The sequence below is a fragment of the Glandiceps talaboti genome, chromosome 2 (genome assembly GCF_964340395.1).
Source record: "Glandiceps talaboti chromosome 2, keGlaTala1.1, whole genome shotgun sequence".
NCBI lineage: Eukaryota > Metazoa > Hemichordata > Enteropneusta > Spengelidae > Glandiceps > Glandiceps talaboti.
This window is the reverse complement of record NC_135550.1, coordinates 4,327,808-4,347,532: the sequence shown is the minus strand read 5'-3', so window position 1 is coordinate 4,347,532 and position 19,725 is coordinate 4,327,808. Positions and strand designations below refer to the sequence as shown.

General features: G+C 36.5%; 1 protein-coding gene across 1 annotated transcript in view; it reads left to right on the top strand.

Annotated features, from left to right (window-relative positions):
• Positions 1-9,290: 9,290 nt before the first annotated feature.
• Positions 9,291-19,725, top strand: part of LOC144453773 (ral GTPase-activating protein subunit beta-like) — a 36,674-nt gene continuing 26,239 nt past the window's right edge. The window contains exons 1-7 of the mRNA XM_078145123.1: positions 9,291-9,629; positions 10,786-10,981; positions 13,273-13,431; positions 14,023-14,256; positions 15,240-15,500; positions 16,026-16,364; positions 19,084-19,370. Coding sequence (XP_078001249.1) covers positions 9,414-9,629; positions 10,786-10,981; positions 13,273-13,431; positions 14,023-14,256; positions 15,240-15,500; positions 16,026-16,364; positions 19,084-19,370 — 1,692 coding nt within the window. The 5' untranslated portion in view covers positions 9,291-9,413. The remainder of the gene's footprint in view (positions 9,630-10,785; positions 10,982-13,272; positions 13,432-14,022; positions 14,257-15,239; positions 15,501-16,025; positions 16,365-19,083; positions 19,371-19,725) is intronic.

The window sequence follows — 19,725 nt, the reverse complement described above, 5'->3', positions numbered from 1 at the left end:
TGTTATTTTTTTTTTACCTTGAACTTGTTTTCACTTATCCCTTTTCTCTAACTTCGCGTTCAACTTGATGAATTCTTCAATACAATGACTATAGTTCTATGAAGACGGAATGGGATGAACCGACTAAATACCAAAGTTCATGGATTGTTTTATTCCGCAATAATGCCAAACAGGCTAGGTTTAATATACAAAGATATTTCCCCTTACAAGCAACTAGGAATATAGGCACCTGGGGGAACTAAATTCTCCAGCAACGACGTTGTAAATCCGATTAAGTACAAGAGCTGCGAAACGTATGAAGAGCATAAAACTGAGATTCTGCAGAACTGTTTTGCAAACACCAATCGTTGGCTTTGAGCCCTTACCTATATTCAAATTAGTAAATTGAGCTACTTTTCAAGTTCTGACATAAATGTCATGTGTACAATACCAGTCTTTTGATATGACTGTTACAAAAAAGCACATTGAATATCTCATTTCCGACAAATTACTAAATGTAATTTCTATTTTAAAAAATAAACAAAAAAACGCCCTTATTTCCCTTAATTAATGAAAATATCGTTTCTGTCGAGCGTCAGAGTGAAGGGGAAGCTATGATTCTGTTGTCGATATAGTCTTCTAACATTTCTCACTGATTAGATGGGTGGATCATATTCAAAATGTGGGCCAACCAGTTGGATATTGTTACAGCATAAAGTGACTTCGATGTGTGTTCTTCTAAAGTCTATTATCAGATCTGTCGATTTACTGAATTATTAAACACTTTATTTGGACGTGCTGTGTGTACTGACAGTTTAGCATATGAACGATACAACATTGCTCAGCATGTTATACATTTGGAGGCTGTCCAGATGGCTATCATTCCGAACTGCTTTTATAGACAGTTAATTTAAGCAGGAGGGACCATCTAGGAAAATTACAAATTATGTAGATATTTTCGGAAAGGGCAGCTTCATGTCAGAACACTACTGGCTAACCATCCCCTTATATCAGCCAAGCCAATGTATCTTTATGCTGCAGGTAATGTAAGCTATTATGGTTGCATTAGATTGATAGCTTAGGGAGTGTAATTGATATTGAAATAACTATACTGTTTATAGATTGCTATGAGCTTAAATTAACACTGTACCGGTAGTAATACTGCAACGGAGTTTATACTAAATTTACTATACATGTTTATTTATAAATAACTGCACATCTACATTTTCTTGTCTCCCTTGGACGTTCATTATATAGTGTTAACGCCGAGGGTCATCAATCCCGAACTAAGTCAGTCAGAAGTTATCAATGTAGATGTATACATCGTTCCATTTACATTTTGGTACAAAAAATATTAATACTAACACGCAAACACGCATTTCTCATTTTGAGTCACAAAAGTAGTAATCATCCTTGTAATTGTTTGCATATCACAAAACATGTTCGAAGTATAAACATATGGTATCGAGTAACTGATTAAATTGTTTTCTTATTGTATGGAGCGTATGGAGCGTATAACAACAATTGGAAAGAAGTAAACATTCCAAATTCAGTTAGCATCGGGTAACAATGTGGAAAAGACTTCTAAGTATACCGCAAAAAAAATTACAATCGAGCAACCTGGTCACCACTCGAGCAGGTATAATAACAATCAGTAATTTGAACAAAAAACGTTACCAATACCGTTGGTAACAGCAACAATGTGGATGATTAGGATCAAGCAGCCACTCTGCCATCACTGAATTGCGATATGTCAAAGACACTCGTAACCTTCAAGTATTCGAAAGTTTGAATTTAATTCCTCAAGCAGTCATTACTATGGAAGTAATGTTGCAGTACATCACACGAATACAATCCGTTTTAATAAGAGTATATACAGGACTATATTTGCAGCTGATCCCTTTTCCATTAACACGTACAGTAATTTGTCTAGCATAAAAGATGGCAATCTACTTTGTAAGATTCCAAAGGTTATCATTTAATTGAAAAAGACCTCTTCCGGGTTGTCTATTACAAATGTCGCGGATAAATGAAAATGACATGGCATTTCACAAACCGATATTGAGTATTAAAATTATATCAAATTATTTTATGCCTAAAACCCTCAAGGTGTAATTATGTTAAATGATATTTGCGTGTGGTTTGGTTATTGTATACAACAACTGAGTATGGAAGAAATGCGTGTGCTGGAGTAAACAGTGCTAAGTGTATTATATGGTGATATTGATGGGAGAGCTGTAACTCCGAGTTTCAAGCTTCATAGCGATCACCAGTCTTCTGAAGATCGCCGTGGAGCGTGAAACTCAGATGGATATATATTACAATATACACACATATATATGATATAATATAGTTGTTATTTATAATATATAAATATACGAATATGGCATGCATATGTATTTCCTAAGCCCCAGCTTTGTCAAAGAATATGAATTCGAAATGCCAAGATTATTATTATACTGGGATTGCTTGTGGGTCATTAGTATACTCAATATTTAGGATATTATTATAGCTAGTGTTTACATAACTGAATCTTAATGTCCACCCTTTTTAAAGTACATTGTATCAAAATGACGCCATTTGACTATGACAATCATGCAGAGACTTGAATCTCATCTATCGTCAATGTTTGTCAGAAACAGCAAAATTATTTCACAATTACATACGCAAAACCCTAGTATATAATTCGTGCTTGTTTCTCTCTCCCTGAAATACTATTCTAGTTCTATTTGTCCTTGGGATATAAATAATAGAATGCCGCATTGCATTAACTCCGATTGTAACAAGGGAATATTGATAGAACGTGAGGTCACATTTTGTAAAAAGAACATCTGTCTTTCAGGTAAACTTAATTTAGGTTATATGTCTCCCTATTTCTCTTATCCAAAATTTAGCGAATTGCCCAAAGATTTTATATAATTAAATACGCCATCTTTGTGGCAAAAGATGAATAGCAGCGACATATCGTCGTTTAAAAAATTCCCGAGATCTAGATACAATTCTCTTGCAGCTCTTTAAACATAAATGTTGAGAAATTGAATATCAATCCTCAAAAAATTATCAATTTGTGCTTTGGTTTAAAATTCAATATAGGGACTTTCAAATCACGTACGAATTGACGGGTTTTCATGGCTATTTGACTTTCTTAATTAAAGTTCACTGCATTATCGTACTGACTTGAGCATAGTAAGGGACTGTGTCACAATGTTTCATAAGGTGAAAAAGCAAAATTGGAAAGTGTTGTTTTACCCCCCCCCCCACACACACACACACACACACGCGCGCATCACGAATGTCCATAGTGTAATATTACATGCTGAAAAGCAAATAAATATCAAACTGTTGCTTCCTGTCCATACGTCATTAATACATACAATAACTCATTGCCACCCTGATTATCATATTTACTGTACAAAACTTTATAAGTTAAAGGGATTTTACAGCTTTTGTACTAAAGTTTCTTTCACAATAATCTGATAAGCTCAATATCCTTAAAGTATCCTCAATAAAGTATCCTCAATATCCTGCGAAAATTTAGCCAACCTCACGCATACCCATCCCCATCTTAAGGCATGAATTTCGCTATATGTACGCGTGTGAAACATTTTGAGACCGTCCCTAGATGAAATGCCTTGTATTACCTCAAGGTAGAGCTCTCCTGTCATTCAGAATTCATATAGTAATTACCCGATGGTGTAAATGTTCTACTTTAACAATATATTTAAAAGATATTATGGGTTATTCTTTTGAAAGTATAGGGTTCACACAGTAGTTCACTCAATAAAGCATGCTTCAGAAAGTAGACTAATAAGTTACTCGAATAAGAAACTAAAATATAGTCTTTAAAAGCCATGGTTTAAGGGCTGTCGACGTCTATTCAATAAACATGAAAACTAGAAGATTAACATGTTACCTATAGGTAACACTTTCTCGTCACGTCAAGAAGCAAGGAACCCTTCTTCACATTTCCATCCAAATTGAATTGTACGCGAGTGTCAAATCAATGTAGACGAGCCTAGTACTAGTCCTACACTGAAAATAATGAATTATTTGTTGATCCGCATTAAACGCTCGGTTGAGTAATAGCTATTTACTATGAAGATAATAGAGCGGTGACTTGTGGTTCAGATAATATATAGACATTGAATTGAATCTTATACATAGCTGAGATTCAAGAAACATTCAATTTCAAGGTAGTGGAAAACAAGCAGGTAGCAACAACGGTAAATATTTTTAGGGCGTCGTCGAATGTACATGTACAACTTGTGTTAGGTCAAAGGTCAAGTGGTAAAACAGATTTCATTTGTGTTTGATAATTCGTCTTTCCAACGTTTACATCACAAACTCAATCATCAAACTCTAGAAAAAATTAGTCAGTCTTACATGTAGAACGTTCTCTCGTACATAAACTAAAGTGCCTAGCAGATCTATCCGGACCTTCACGGTTTTTATAGCGCGGCGCCATTATTGATGACTCGCCTAAGCTAGCTGTCGCTGTCACTAATTTGTCCCTACTGAGCACTATTAATGTCTCTCTCTAGTTGTATTTCCAAACAATGTAAATATTTATGAAAGAAAGTCGGGAACAAAAATCATGTCAATGTCGATGTGAACATGTACAGGTGAAAAATTAAAGATGGGTCAATGTAATATAATATAAAGTAAGAATACGAAATCGAACACACAGATTTCAAAGTAAAGTGCGACTAACTATTTGTATGATTAGTGATGAAGCTAGGTTCCTGTAAACGCTAATGTGACGATATTAAAATTTAGAAAATAAATGTAAGGTTTTAGAACGTGCGAAAGTAAAGTAGAATATTAAAATACAGCTCGGTATCTTACCTTCTAGTGGAGGAAGATTTGCGATAGCAGTGCGTGTTTACAAAAGAATACATCCCCGATTCGCTGGTTATTCAATGTGTAACAATATGGCTCATGCAGATCTGGTGTTATTAAATGTCCAGGTGCGGAAATGCGCTACAAGACTGCATGCTGTGGATTCCGAGTTGTGATTAGACTGTATACCAGCTGATCACATATTGTACCTTCTTGAAAGAGTGTCCTTGGGTTGGCAGTACACGCCGATTTATAGCTGATTAATTCGTGTCACTTACAGATCACTAGACTGGTAATGCTGCTGACTGGAGGCAGTGATCAAGGACTCCTTTATTTATTTGTTCTGCTACGTCACCTCACGCTCTACAAGTGACGACACTCCGGGTGAGTTTACGTGTTTACAATTCATAATCAATTCTGACGTCAGAACAACAAGCAACTAAAAAGCTATGTTAGTATTGTGAAAATATGTGTTTTATTATAACCACAATTGCTGCTTGATTCCGACGACAGATGTGCATTTAGCCAAGCAATTGAAATCGGTTTATGTTATTTAATCAATATTAATTAACTACAACAAGTATCCATTACCAGTCTATATTTGAAATTTGGGATAGTTTTCTGTACAATCTCAAATGAATTTGTATGGCGCGGTATGCATGGCATAATTATGGATGACTTATTTGACTCGACCACTACATTTTCAACAACTTATTTTGCTCCTCGATAACTTATTTAATCGACCACCACCACCACCACCACCACCACCACCACCACCACCACCACCACCACCACGTTTCATTTTCAAATTACAACAACTTATTTTGCTCTTCGATGGCTTATGGTATTCGGCGAAACGAAACAAAACAAAACTAAACGAAACGAAAGAAAACAAAACAAAACGAACGAAACGAAACGAAACGAAACGAAACGAAACGAAAAAAGGGCACTGTGAATGAAAAATGTTAAGGCATATGCACAACCCATAATATACAAGTAAAGCCTGTATGTACCACAATCATTTTATAGCATCCATATCAACCATAAAATGTACTTATTCATTTGGTAATTGACTACATTAGAAAGGCCACATGACAGGCTTGTAAATAAACCAACTGAAACAGTATAGTTTTACACTTGATATTAATGCTATAAACAAGTGTAGCACATAAAGAAATAGTCTAGAATTCTAATACCAGTCTAGTCAAGACGGTTACAAAAGGTGTTAAATTGTGGTGTGACCCTGTAGTGAACGAAGCGCAAAGGGTGCATTTCAGTAGTAATCCATCACAAACTGACAGGCTGTCATCATCGCTACTGCTCTGATATGCAAATGCCCAACCAGGACTCCACCTCCAGTCTGTTTAAACTAAAATCATATGGGGACGCGGCGACGTCATAGTGTCTATATGAACACGGTTGGGGCGAGCACAGATATATGTATTCGATCAAATGGCTTGACTAGACTAGTATTAGTAATGAAGTTTTTAATACGTAATACACTACCAGTTTAGAATTCTAGATTAATAAAGAAAGTGCCTTACTTCATCAGTGTTAAACGTTGTACCTGCTATGGCTTTCAATTCTGTTTACCCCAGCTTTTGTCTTTTGTAATTTGTGATTATCTCTGTCATTTTTAAGAGTCTTGTAACATATGGTAAATCAGCATCCCCTGTGATAGCTAGTGGGGAGTCTATGGGAGGGGCTCATCCATGGTGAGCACCTTTTTGAAAATTGACACTTGTAGGAGGCCATTTTGTGGCATAAATTTTCAAACTATACATATTATCGAAGCTATAAGGTACTTGAAAATTGTCGTCAATATCCCAATTGTACTCTCAATACATTGTTATACAACTGTTTGGTTATAATTGTATTAATCAATTTGAACCTTTTAATATGTTATATACATCTCACTATATGGCCTTTCCAAATGATATATCATATGTTACAAAATTCTTTAATACGACTGTAATTATCACAAATTACCAAAGACAAAAATCGGGGAGATCAGAACTCAGAGCCTAAGTAGGTATAGATACCCTAACATTTTAAATGACAGTTGCCTCGTTTCGTTTTTGTCCATCAATACTACAAACTACCTGAAACTATCTGAAATGTATTCCATGTTTTGAAGAGAGTGTTCATCCTTTAATAGTAGAGAGAGACAGAGACAGAGAGACAGAGTCAGACAGACAGACAGTAAGAGAAATTGTACGAGGAAAAGTCAGGCTAGTGATCCCAAATCCGTCGAAATTTGGTACACATTCCTTCAGAATAAGAAGTACTTCTACAGCAGCAAACGCAGGTATTAGTGATCGTCACCTTGGGAAACATGGTAAGTGGAAATCAGACGTCGTCAAGGACGGCTACATTATAGAGAATGTATTAACGGTTTCTATAAGTTTAAGAATTTAAACCCTCCCCTTTCTTTCTGCGGGTCTATGTGTGGTATTAAAGTCTGGTGGCAGCGTGACCAAGTAATGAAAATAGCTTGCCGGTGTAAGGTTTGTGTATGAAGCCTGAGTGTAATCAGAACATGCAATTTTTAGAGTTACAACGGTACGTTGAGGGCGCTCCTGTAGGGAGCTGTAAAAGCAATATCGAAGTGGTCATTGAGGACTTGTCTGAGCCTTCAGTAATTACAAGGGGGCTAGGGGATTTAGGGTCTGAACTGTAAAATGTGACCCTCCCCCTACTCCTTTTCCTAGAATGTGACCCTCCCCCAATCCCAAGTTCTAAAATCTGACCATCCCCATCTCAAAAGGCAAATTCAGTGATATATGGATGGAAATTATGTAGACAGATTAAAGGAGAGTATCTGTAACTTTTGATGATTTTTTTTCAGTATGATTTGTTCTGAGTGTGTCAATTAACACTTGAAAATCTGCCAGGTGAAATAAGAAATTATGTGGCCCTTCAAATTGATGACGATGACGATGACGATGACGATGACGATGACGATGACGATGACGATGACGATGACGATGACGATGACGATGATGACGATGGTGTGATGATGATGATGGTGGTGGTGGTGGTGGTGGGGTGGTGGTGGTGGTGGTGGTGGTGGTGGTGGTGGTGGTGGTGGTGGTGGTGATGATGATGATGATGATGATGATGATGATGATGATGATGATGATGATGATGATGATGATGATGATGATGATGATTGTAAAGTTAGGGATGATAATGATAATAACAACAACAACAAAATTGAGACAAGTCTTCAAGTCCTGAAACTTGTCAAAATGTAAGCGATCTCAAGCTCCGTCCACTTCTGTTACGAGTTATTCCTGGCAGTATTACAAATCATGTATGGTTCATAGGTTCCAATTCTCAAAAAAAAAGAATTTATATTATCCGGCTTTGAGATTTTGCTTATTTCATAATTTCTTACAACGTGCAAAATTTGAGTCTTCGAAACATTTGTTATATCTGTAAGCTTATAGGAAAGATAATCATTAATATATATATATATATATATATATATATATATATATATATATATATATATATATATATATAAAGCTGGTCTAATTTTAAAGGGGCACTGGCTGAGTTTAGAAGGGTTTGGATGCAATTTTTGCTGCCTACGAAGTGTTACATATTGTATCCTACTTACTGAAGCATACTCATTCGTTTTATTGTTGTAATTTATATTTGAAAGTATTTTTTGAAGAAAATGTTACTCTGTGTTTTTAAGCATCATATAACCTGTATTTTTGTTCTTCATCTACTGGTTGTTTAAACAGCTGCCACTGAAGATAAATCGCAAAGTTTTATTCTTACATTTCTTCAAAGAAGTGGCGATAGAAAGCGGGAGAAACCTAAAGAGATGCGTAAAGAAAATAGACAGGATAACACGAGTAATGATGAAAGAACCGACACGGATGGAGAGGATAGCGACGCTATGGAAAAGTCCGATAGCAATGAGCGACAATTTAATACACCAAGGGAAGATTTTCTGAACTGTCAGCTGAATCACCACCGTTGTTAAGAGTTTCTTAGAAACGAAGTAAAGGTAATAAAAGGTGTTAGCGGAAAGAAGAAAAGAAAAAGAAAGTATTTATATATGAAAGGACGCTAGAACATTTGTTTATGATGAACAATATTAAATTTTTAACCCTGAACACCAGGGGTTTAGTCAGTTTGGTATGTTTGTTTAAGTGCACAATACTATGACATTTCACAGGATGCGCGAGTTTCAGTTTTGATCGAATAGGCAATTGTTTGTAGTGACAACGTAAACGAATCTCAATACAATTAGTTGTTGTTACCATTATTATCGTCACATACAAAGGGTATGATAGATCTGTAAACACGATTCGGTCGCTGACACATGAGGCTTGTTGGTACAGAAAAACATTGAACATCTAGGGAATCCCGCAAGCCTCGTTTTCAGTGTTGTCGTCAGACGGGAATCCTCTATGCGCAACCAGTGTGCGCACAGTTTAGATCCGCCATATTCAGACTCGATATTTCAATGAAAGGTGGATGCGTAATGAATATTGATAAACATTTCGGAAAATGGCGTGAATATTCTCTATCCTGTCTTCACTTTCAATAGAGACACTTTTAGAGAGCGTTTCAATATGTATTCTGAGTGGGCTTCATTACAGACTGCAATCCAAAATGATAGAAATAATCGCAGCGTTCTCGACAATTATCCGGGCGGAGTTGGCAAAGAAGTTGCCGTTGCAGTTGTTAAGCATCTTGCGTCCAGTCTCAGTCTAACAGCAACAAGCGCTAATGCAGCTGTTAAAGAGAGTAATTTACAGTCAGAAAAACAAGTCCACTGGACTATGGAGGTGGGTAGTGCAAGGTGATATATATGCTATCAGTCCGCTGTGATGAATGTGAACATGGAGGTCCACACCCATGCCCAGTTGGGTAATGTTTACATATATTTTGTACATATTATTTCAGCTCCTCGCAGTCTCAAGATGAAGCAGTAATCAAACATATTTGTCAAATTTTAATAACCAGAAACCTCAATATTAGCAGTTACAAACGATTTCCCTGTGTGACTCGTCAAATTGAAAGCAAACCAGTCCCTAACTAACCACCCGGCCTGTTCATCTCATGTGACATAATGTGTCAATAATCAATTGAACTATTGGTGAACATAATATCATCATGGCAAAAGTGTCAAGTAAGCTGAAACGCTGATAAGGTATATGGCACAGCTACTCTCTCAGAATCAATACAGTCCCATCCTCCATGCTACAGAAAAAAACAAACCATGATACTTGTAAATTTGAATGTTCATGAAGAAATACTCGACATAGCAATGTTTCATATAATGTGATTGAGCAAAGTGTTGGGAAAATAGCTCTGTTAGTCTCCAAGAGAATATCCAAGTAGTTTGAAGCTTAAAGAGTGAAAATTAAATTATAATACGGGTATGTTTTTGTCTAGGAAGAAGGGATAAATCCAAAGTCTTACACACACACAGTGACTGTATTATTTGATTGAATAGCAACAATAGGATGTGTGGGTATCACAAGTACTTGCATGTTTTCACTGCAGTTGTGCTTTCACAAGCAAATTGAGTGAAAGTGCAGTTAAAAGATGACAAATATGAGTGTAATTACCCTGAGTATATGTAGCCACACTTGGAGTCATGCAGTCAAGTTTCTGGTATTACACTGTAGTGTATGCACACATAGTGACATATGTAGTACTGTATCTATCACATTGACATTGCAATACTAGTAAATATATTTAGGCACAACCCTGCTATTTTATTGCAATGGCAAACTCATACAGTTAGAAAGCTAAAGCTTTGCAGAGTTTCAACAGGATTATCGTCATGGGTCCATATTGGAGTGTATACATAATTATATCAGCCAATTGACTTTATCATGTGAAACAGATTTGTAAGTGTCGAAGAAATTGCATGTTCTTGAGATAGTTTCTGCCCTGTTGATAATTAGTTTGATATATTCTTGTAATCCAATCTAGGTTGTTTGTTATGGACTGAGTCTTCCCCTTTCTGAACATGATAGCATCAGAGACTGTGTCAACATTTACTGTGAGTGGCTGTCTGTTTTGATTAAGCCAAAACCAAGTGTACCAGAACCCATACTAAGTGATCCCAACCCATACTGCCAGCAAATGTTCAAACACCTGGTGAATTTGTTTGAACCTAGGGAAATAGGTGAGTGTTTTGTTTCTTCACATTGAAATCAAAGCATGAATACAATTAGTCTTGCTGCAAGACGTTCGGGCTTTCTTCTGATACAATAAGCGAACTAAGTTCGCAGTGAGGGCTTGCCCGAACATGTAGCTAATGTCATTTACAGTCTTGACATTCCATTAAGATGACATAATGGCCGTGGGTTGGGCCATGTATGCATATATATATGTTAATATATTCAATAACCCATGACCTCAATAATTACAAACTACTAACTACTGTATATCTTATCGGTTTATGGTAATTATGAGTTTGATAAGTGTGTAGACGTTGTCATTCACACATTTCAGTGACAGCATTGGTGGTTATTTTTACAAGCCCCTCCTTAAGCTAAATATGTATGAAAAAATTAGCTATTGTCCTCTGTTTGTGCTTGTCGTCAATGCAGTTCTCTGATTGGCAGTTATTTATATCCCTGAACTGCGAAGATGACTTTTGCTAGACCTCGGATGTTCCATCCTCGATAGTGATGTTCAGTCGTGTGTGTCATATTATATCGGAAGAACATCCGAGGTCTAGCAGCTAGACTAGAATACAATGTAGTAATCATTTTACATGTTTGTTGTATTGCAAAGCAGAAAGATGTCACTATTTAGTGTCTGCAACTAAGGAACGTCACTGTATATTGATATTCCATAAATGTACAATACAATATAGTAGTTGTGTAGTATTGTATACATAGGACAGACATTGGTTGTAATGCCTGACACCATTTCATATTTATGGAGTTGCTGTATTCTTCAATCAGTGTTCTCCATGGCCCCTTTTAACGGGGCAGCCTGCCCCATTAAATTTTGCTCCCACCCCATTAAAACTGTTGCTGCCCCTTTAAATTTTCATACCAGCTGCTCAGAAATCTGATGTGTTCCGCCCATGTTTATGGTAGACAGCGGACTACCCATTGTTTTACAAGGGGTTATATAAGTTCTTTATTCGCAATAACACAAATTAATAAATAAATAAATACAAATGAAACGAAAATAATGAAAATGACAAATGCGACTGGGTGCTGGAAGATAGCTAATGAAAAGCTAGTAGGTGTCCAGTCACCCATCCACCTGTGTCTATTTTATGACAGACTTTATGTATTTGTAAATATTTTACTACTAAACTATAAGTATTGCCCAGGCCCTGCTATTACAATTCCACAGGCAAAGTAAAATGTGGTGGATCATTTGAGTAGCTAGTCTACATGTATAATAATATACTGCTTGCACATTTATGCAAATATATTCAAATTATTATGTTTTATATTTATGCAAATTAACCACCCCCTTATTTTTTTTTTATCTGTGGAGAACACTCAATTATTATAAATTGAATTAATTTAGTCACTTGTGATAAAATTCCCAACTTTGAAACCTGCATAATTGTATCATTTTACAATATTTTTTTTCATTGCATCATTGAATACGTTTATTCAAGGTCTCTTCACTGAAACTTCTAACATCATTTTGCTCTCCTTTAGAAGCTTAGTGTGCCTTTACCACTGCAGACAGGGTTCGAACCTGTCCAGTGCCAGATGGGTTTGATTAAAAATTAACCAGGTCTTTATGTAAGAAGGGTAATGCTCAGTTTGACCCTGCCAAACAACACAGGTTTTCTGTGGGTACTCTGGTTTCCTCCTGCTTTTCAACACTGGGGCACATGGGAGCTCCTAAGTGACAACCATTCAATTCATTCCAAATTATTTGGACAAATAAAGATTATTATGTAGGTGTATTACAGCATAGTAAATGAGCAAAATCCAAATATGTGGATAATTTACCAGTATTCCATCCAAGTAAGATACAGTGCATGTGTATTATTATTACACTGATAGTGGAAAGATTATGTCTATCAGAAAGATAAATTTATTTGGTGAGCATAGGTATATAATGTGTCAGTTTGTTTTGTTATGATACTGAGTATTATACCATGCATGAGCCATTTAGAACAAAGAATACCGAGTATATACTCTGGTCGTTCTACGTCATGACAACGCATGTCTATGTCAGGACAACGCATGTCTATATCACTGGTTCTGCTGTGTTCAAAATGTTCAAAATTGTCATTATTTTCCCTGATTTTTCTTTGATACCATTGGCGCTGGTACATGGTATAATTATGTTATTCTCCAATATTTTACTTAGTTCAGCTGGAAAATACTCGTGACCTAAAGGTTGTCACTCGTAGTGACAAAGACCCCATATGTCACTCTTCTGAAGGAAAATGACTGTGTAAATAGGACTCTCTACATTTGGATTTTGCAGGTGAAAGTCAGAAACAAATTATACTATGTCACAGGGTACTTAGAACTGTTCAAAGCGTTGCCAAGGAGAGTCGTCACATGACCAGACAAACGTGGGAAGTACTTCTAGAGTTCTTACTGGCAATCAATGACAAAATATTGGCACCTCCCACTGAACCAAGTAAGTAATGGAGTTTGTATTGAACTGTTTATGCTATACCAGTGCTGACCAAGAGCTTTCAATGACCTACTACAACAAGTTGTGAATAGTTTTCATTAGTCATCCCAAAAACCAGAGCCAAGTTTTGCTCGATTTGAAATTAGACTATTCATAGACCCTTCACCGGGCTATGTGAGGGTGTATGGGCAAATATTAGAGGCCAACATAAAATTGATATGTAAAGTAGGGTATACTATGTACAGGGTAAAATCATTTATAGTACTGGTCATATGTATACTATACAAAAATATTCTGCCAAAACCAAATAAACAGAAACTCCCAGAAAGCTGCTGTAAAGGAAAGAAACTGCCAAAGAGAGTATAATATCAAGTAATTACCCCAATAAAAAAAATATCAAGAAATCCTGCCAACCCCAAACTAAAGCATATTACTATTTTGTCACATTCCAATATTATTGCCATACTTTTTACTTGTAATGAGGGGACCTTGTTTTCTACAAAAACTTGTTGTGATGATGATGATCCTTTCAATTGTCAATGGAAGTCACTCATAGTTTGTTATTTATTGCTTTCTTTTAATTTCTTACCACAGATGGATTAGCTGACAAGCTTTGTGATAGATTAGTGAGTGTTTTATTTGAGATCTGGCTGTTGTCATGTGCTAGATGTTTTCCTTCCCCACCACTGTGGAAGACTTTACGAGACATGTGTGCGACATGGAGGCATCACGAATCACTAGTAGAACAATGGAATAGAATCAATAAAGTTTTAACATCAAGAGTTCTAAGGTTCCTACATGGACCAAACTTTCCAGAATTTAAAGTTGGTAAGTACATTTGATTCTGCATGTACATTTGATTGTGTACATACATGGGTTTCATATTCACATATTCTGTGCGGCATACAATGTACATATTTGCACATGGGTTGGTATAGGGTGGTTCTGGAGATGAATTAATGTTTAGCACAACTTAACTGGGGTTCAGTAGTGCCATAGGCATAGCAAAGTGTTTGTACATATGTGTGTGTGTGTGTGTGTGTGTGTGTGTGTGTGTGTGTGTGTGTGTGTGTGTGTGTGTGTGTGTGTGTGTGTGTGTGTGTGTGTGTGTGTGTGTGTGTGTGTGTGTGTGTGTGTGTGTGTGTGTGTGTGTGTGTGTGTGTGTAAGACAATGTGATGTTTTGTTTTAAACATTGCCTTCATTGTCAGGTTAGTCTACATTTATGTAGGTCTTTATTGTTTTATTGCTGTAATGAAACTATTGAAAACTTTGGGGTAATTGACACATGACCATGTTTTATCAATCTTAGACTATTGTTAGTGTTGGTTGGTAAGTTGTAACATGTAGTTTACAGCACAACTGAATTATAAGGTTCAGTGTATTATAGGCATGGTATATATCTTTCTGTTTATTTGTTTGTTTGTTTGTTTGTTTGTTTGTTTGTTTGCTTGTTTGTCTGTCTGTCTGTCTGTCTGTCTGTCTGTCTGTCTGTCTGTCTGTCTGTCTTTGTCTGGATGACTGTACATGGGGATGAACACTTTCAGAAAAATTAACACATAAATTGTACAGTTATGCCGCAATACCATTTGTGCTAGTTTTGCATTAACAGATGATTGTTGGTTTGTAATGAGAATTATGGTTCATATGATTATGATAATGATGTTAAATTAGCATCAACTTACAATTACATGTATTAGATACTAGAGTGGTGACCATTGCTAGCCTATTGGTCTAGAAACAATAGTAAAAGTTACTCCTTGTCATTCAACTTGGAGCATTTGCATAAATGTTGTAATTTATCTTGTTTCAGGTGATGATGATGCAAGTATTATTCCTGTTGGTATGGAGAATGATGCCATCGCCCAAAGTTGGTTTCGATTTCTGCATGTACTCAGCAACCCTGTAGACCTGTCAAGACCCATTACTATCAGCAACACACCAAAGTTTTTACACATGGCATTGACTAGTGAGGATGTGATTGACCCACATCAACACCCATGTCTACGCTCACTACCCAAAATTTACCTGAAAGCCATGAGAGGAGTATCTGTATTAGTGGATGCCTTTCTAGGTAAGACATTTTGTAGTATGTTGTATCTGTAGAACTTTCTTTCAAGTTATTTACATGAAGAGAATAATTAATTGTATGGTTTTAGTATTAAAGAATGTGAGATCTAAGAAGAGATACATAGAACATTTTTACAAATTGGAAATGCATTGAGACATGTATGTGATCACGCAGTCATAGATTTGTCGATTCTACAATGTTCCAGGTGTTCCAGTTGATATGCACAGTAGGAAAAATTCTAACATCTTGTGTGTGTGATAAGTGTTGGAAACTTGACCCCTGCATTTGTTGTGAATGAGTGAAATTCTATAAATGATACATGTACAGGGCTTTAATATTCATAATGACAGTAGACAATTTAAAAAGTCATAACAAACACTACTAAAGTTAGAATGAATGTTTATGGACTCTGGATTCATACGTAGTAATGAATATTTCTACTCAAAAAGTCAAAAATTTCTTGGAAATGAATTGACATGGTGAGTAGAAATATTCAGTACTAACTAAAAAGTTATTAATTCTTTGTAGGCATTCAGCGAAATGAAGCTGAAGTAGTTCACACAGAGAAGAGCAATAGAATTGCTGCTCCTCCTGTACCTCCTCCAGGTCAAGCTGGACTGAGTCCAACTCCTACACAGCCCAGAAAGGCATCCAAGAGTTTCAGCAGCTCGGTAGGTCCCACGGCCAAAGGAGGTAAAGAGAAGATGTCATTACGGCAAACCTGGACACCAACATCTCCACCCAGTGGTGGTACCAGTCCAAATCAACCATCTACTGAAAAACCACCCCCAGTACCCAAGAGACCCCAGTGTAACAGTGTGCTACATCTGTTTGGATCCTGGCTATTTGAAGCATCTCTTACAGGTTGTAAGTTAAGTGTGGCGATGAACAGCCGCCATTATGTGTGCCGCTTTCGTATCAAGTCGTCTGCTGGTAGTGGTAGTGGTGTTGGTGTAGGTCTTCCCATGTTAAGTACTTTTATTCTGCCTGGTAAAACAGTAAGCCATGCCAAACCTGCCAGTGATATTAGCACTGCTAAGCCTGATCAGAGTGGTGGGTAAACAACTTTTGCTTTCCCTTAATATTTGGTATTATTATATTTACGTTTCATATGTATTCTCATTTTGCTATAGACTTTCTTTCCATAATGTTCAAGTCAAATTGCCAACTGTAGTAGTCATCCTTTCTGTCACTGACTTACAAAATCGTCATTCTTGAAACTGTAAATGTAACTGCTTTTCTTTCTTCCTTTACTTTGATGCATAAACCACTGGGTTAGCTTCTCTTCTGTAAATTCTTATAAAATATACTTTCTCTATTTAATTTAAAATACATTTTTTCTAAAGTGTACTAAAATTAGAAATTAAGACTGAAATTCAAAATGTGAATGAATCATGATTCCATACAATAACCATCACATTTCTTCCAAACAGAATTAACAATTAACAGTATGGTTGTACCCTTGGCTCACTGTTCTATCTCCAGACTTACAGGGTATCTTGTCACTTTGTCTCCATGGTAACATACCTTCCAGGCTTTCCCCATCTCTCAAATCCTTTCCCTCCTCCCCCCACCGACCCCCATCAGCTGCAGGCATATGTAGATGTGTACAGGGTTGTTGCACAGTTGAATCTCCCAGCATGCATCTGTACATTGGCATGTCGTGACTCATGTATCTTATTGTAAGTACATATGTCGATGTTGTGTATATGTCACAGGCAAGGAGAATCAGACTAGAAAATGTAGCTTCCTTCATGAAACTTTGAAACCTACAATTTTCGAACCAAAAATTAAGTGAACACATCTTTCTTTTCCTTAAGATTTTGGCCATACCCAAATTGATTTTAGACCAGGTTTAGAGAAATATTGTTCACTTATTCACCCATGTCAGAAATTTTAAAAAAGTAACGATATTTACACAATCATCTTTTCTTCCATATTGTCAGAAACTCGACAAAGTATTTGCCTTACCTGAAATAGGTAACGTTTTATGTTGTGCTTTGACTAGGTCTAGTAATAGTAATTTCTGTAAGAGATATAATTGTTATTTGTAAATGTTGATGGTTTTCAAAACATCACATTCTTGCCAAAGACCAATAATGGCCAAAGATTTTGAGCCCGAAGTCATGTGTTGCATCATAGAACCAGAACATGGTCATATTACCAAGACATATTGTCCTAGGGGCTGAGACTTCAGTTTAAAACTGTAACAGAAGAAGCCTTTTCAAGTCTGTTTGCTCATTGTCTGTAGTTATTCATTGTTAGCTGAGACTGAAAGGTTTTACTGTTTGTTGGTATTTGTAATAACAATAATGTTAGCTTTAATATAACGATTTTCCACACTGCCCAAATTTACAATTATTACTCCTGGTACATGGTATGTACCTGTAATAGCACAATGGCCTCTTATTCTTCCTGACCTCCCTGGGGAGCATACAATCCACTTTTGGCATACAATCCACAAGTGCTTTGGATTAAAGCATTCACATCACAACCTCTATCCTACCAGGTCCCCAATTACACAGCTGGGTTGAGAAACTGCCTACAACCATGGCATCTTTCAGGGTGTTCAAACGTGGTTCAGGTCGTCTCCAAGAACTTTAGCCATTCAGAAACAAATGTTGGCTAAAAGGGCTCAAACCATCAACTTGCAAATTCCATGCCATCCACTGTAACCATTTGACCATCATAACTCCACTTGTAAGTCTTGTACAACTACCAAGTGTTGAGAAACTGCCAACAATCATGAAATCTTTCAGTCTAGCATATTCAGCTGTGTATTTATGGTGCATAGTTAGTCCTAAATTAACGAAATATTTCTCTCCTTATTTTGAAATGTATTTGACAGCCATGGCAAATGATGTGGGGTCACAAAAATGTTCAACATGATTTCCCACTGTGAAGTGTATGCCTCATAAATGTAAATTTGACATGCAAAAGTCATTTTTTGTGTTGTGCTGATTTTCTCAAAATCATGAAAGAGGAATATTTCTGACTTTTCAGCAATATGTTTATAAGTAGATAGATTATGTGTATGTGTAGCAGTAAAAGTGTCAATGCAAAAGTAGAAAATAAAACTTAAAGTCATTTAAACAACTTTGAAAGACAAAGCTTCCTAAATATTTATTAGCTGGTGTATTTAAGGTGTGAAGTTTTGGCATACATGTACATTTGGATCTTGAACTTGATATAAACCGTGGAAAAAGGAAACCTTTCAGCTGCATAGAAAATGGATAGCAACCTTTTATTTTTGCACAGATAAATCTCTGCCCTTGTCTATGACAAAATAATGTTGTGTTACTAAATGTTCACTTTTCGTAGTGAATTAATTAGATAGATAAAGATAGACAGACAGGCAGATAGTGAGGCAGGCAGACAGAAAGACAGACAGACATTTTTGTTAGAGGTGTATCTTTTGTACAGGTGTGCTTTCATCATATTCAGTAAATGCTTTGGGTTGCAGGAAATCCATGTACCATGCCAGCAACACTGCTGCTTATCCATGACTCATTCCTGCCTTCCTTTTCTCTTTCTACCCTCCCACATCTTTCCTTCCTCTTCTCTCTTTCTCTCTCCTTGTATCCAGGTTTGCCAGCTCGGAGATTCAGCGTAGGTAATGAGTCTAGAAGAAGTGCCAGTTTTACAACAGACATTCGTCGTATGTCTATGCAGCCTGATGGGTCAACCCCGATGCTGGCCCCTAATCCACTCTTCGATGTTTCAGATTCACCAGAGGGATACGAAGCAGGAAGGGCTGAGGCTTGTGGAACACTGTGTCGGATATTCTGTAGTCAGAAGTCTTCAGAAGAAATCTTACCTGTATATCTGGCAAGATTTTATGCTACTCTTATTGAAGGCTTAAGAAATGATGAGGTATTTAACCTACATTGTTTGAATGTCCTCTGAAGCAAGAATTTCATTCAATTGTTGTGATCATTTATGCTCCAGGAAATACAGGCAGTTTCATAAACTTTAGGTCCAGGAGTCATTTCATGATTTCACATCCCATAAATTTCACTTGCTTACTAAGAAAAACCTCTTTTTCAACTCTGTTGTTCTCTTTTTTGTTCGTTGTTGTCTTGTGGGTCTTAGCAGACATGAATATGAATTAGATGAACATTGAATATTCATGAACAATAAGTGCTTAAGTCCTTCAGGTAAATAGTCATGAACTATGCATTGTTAATCCAATACATATTCATGTATGCCAAGATCTTTGATGCATCAG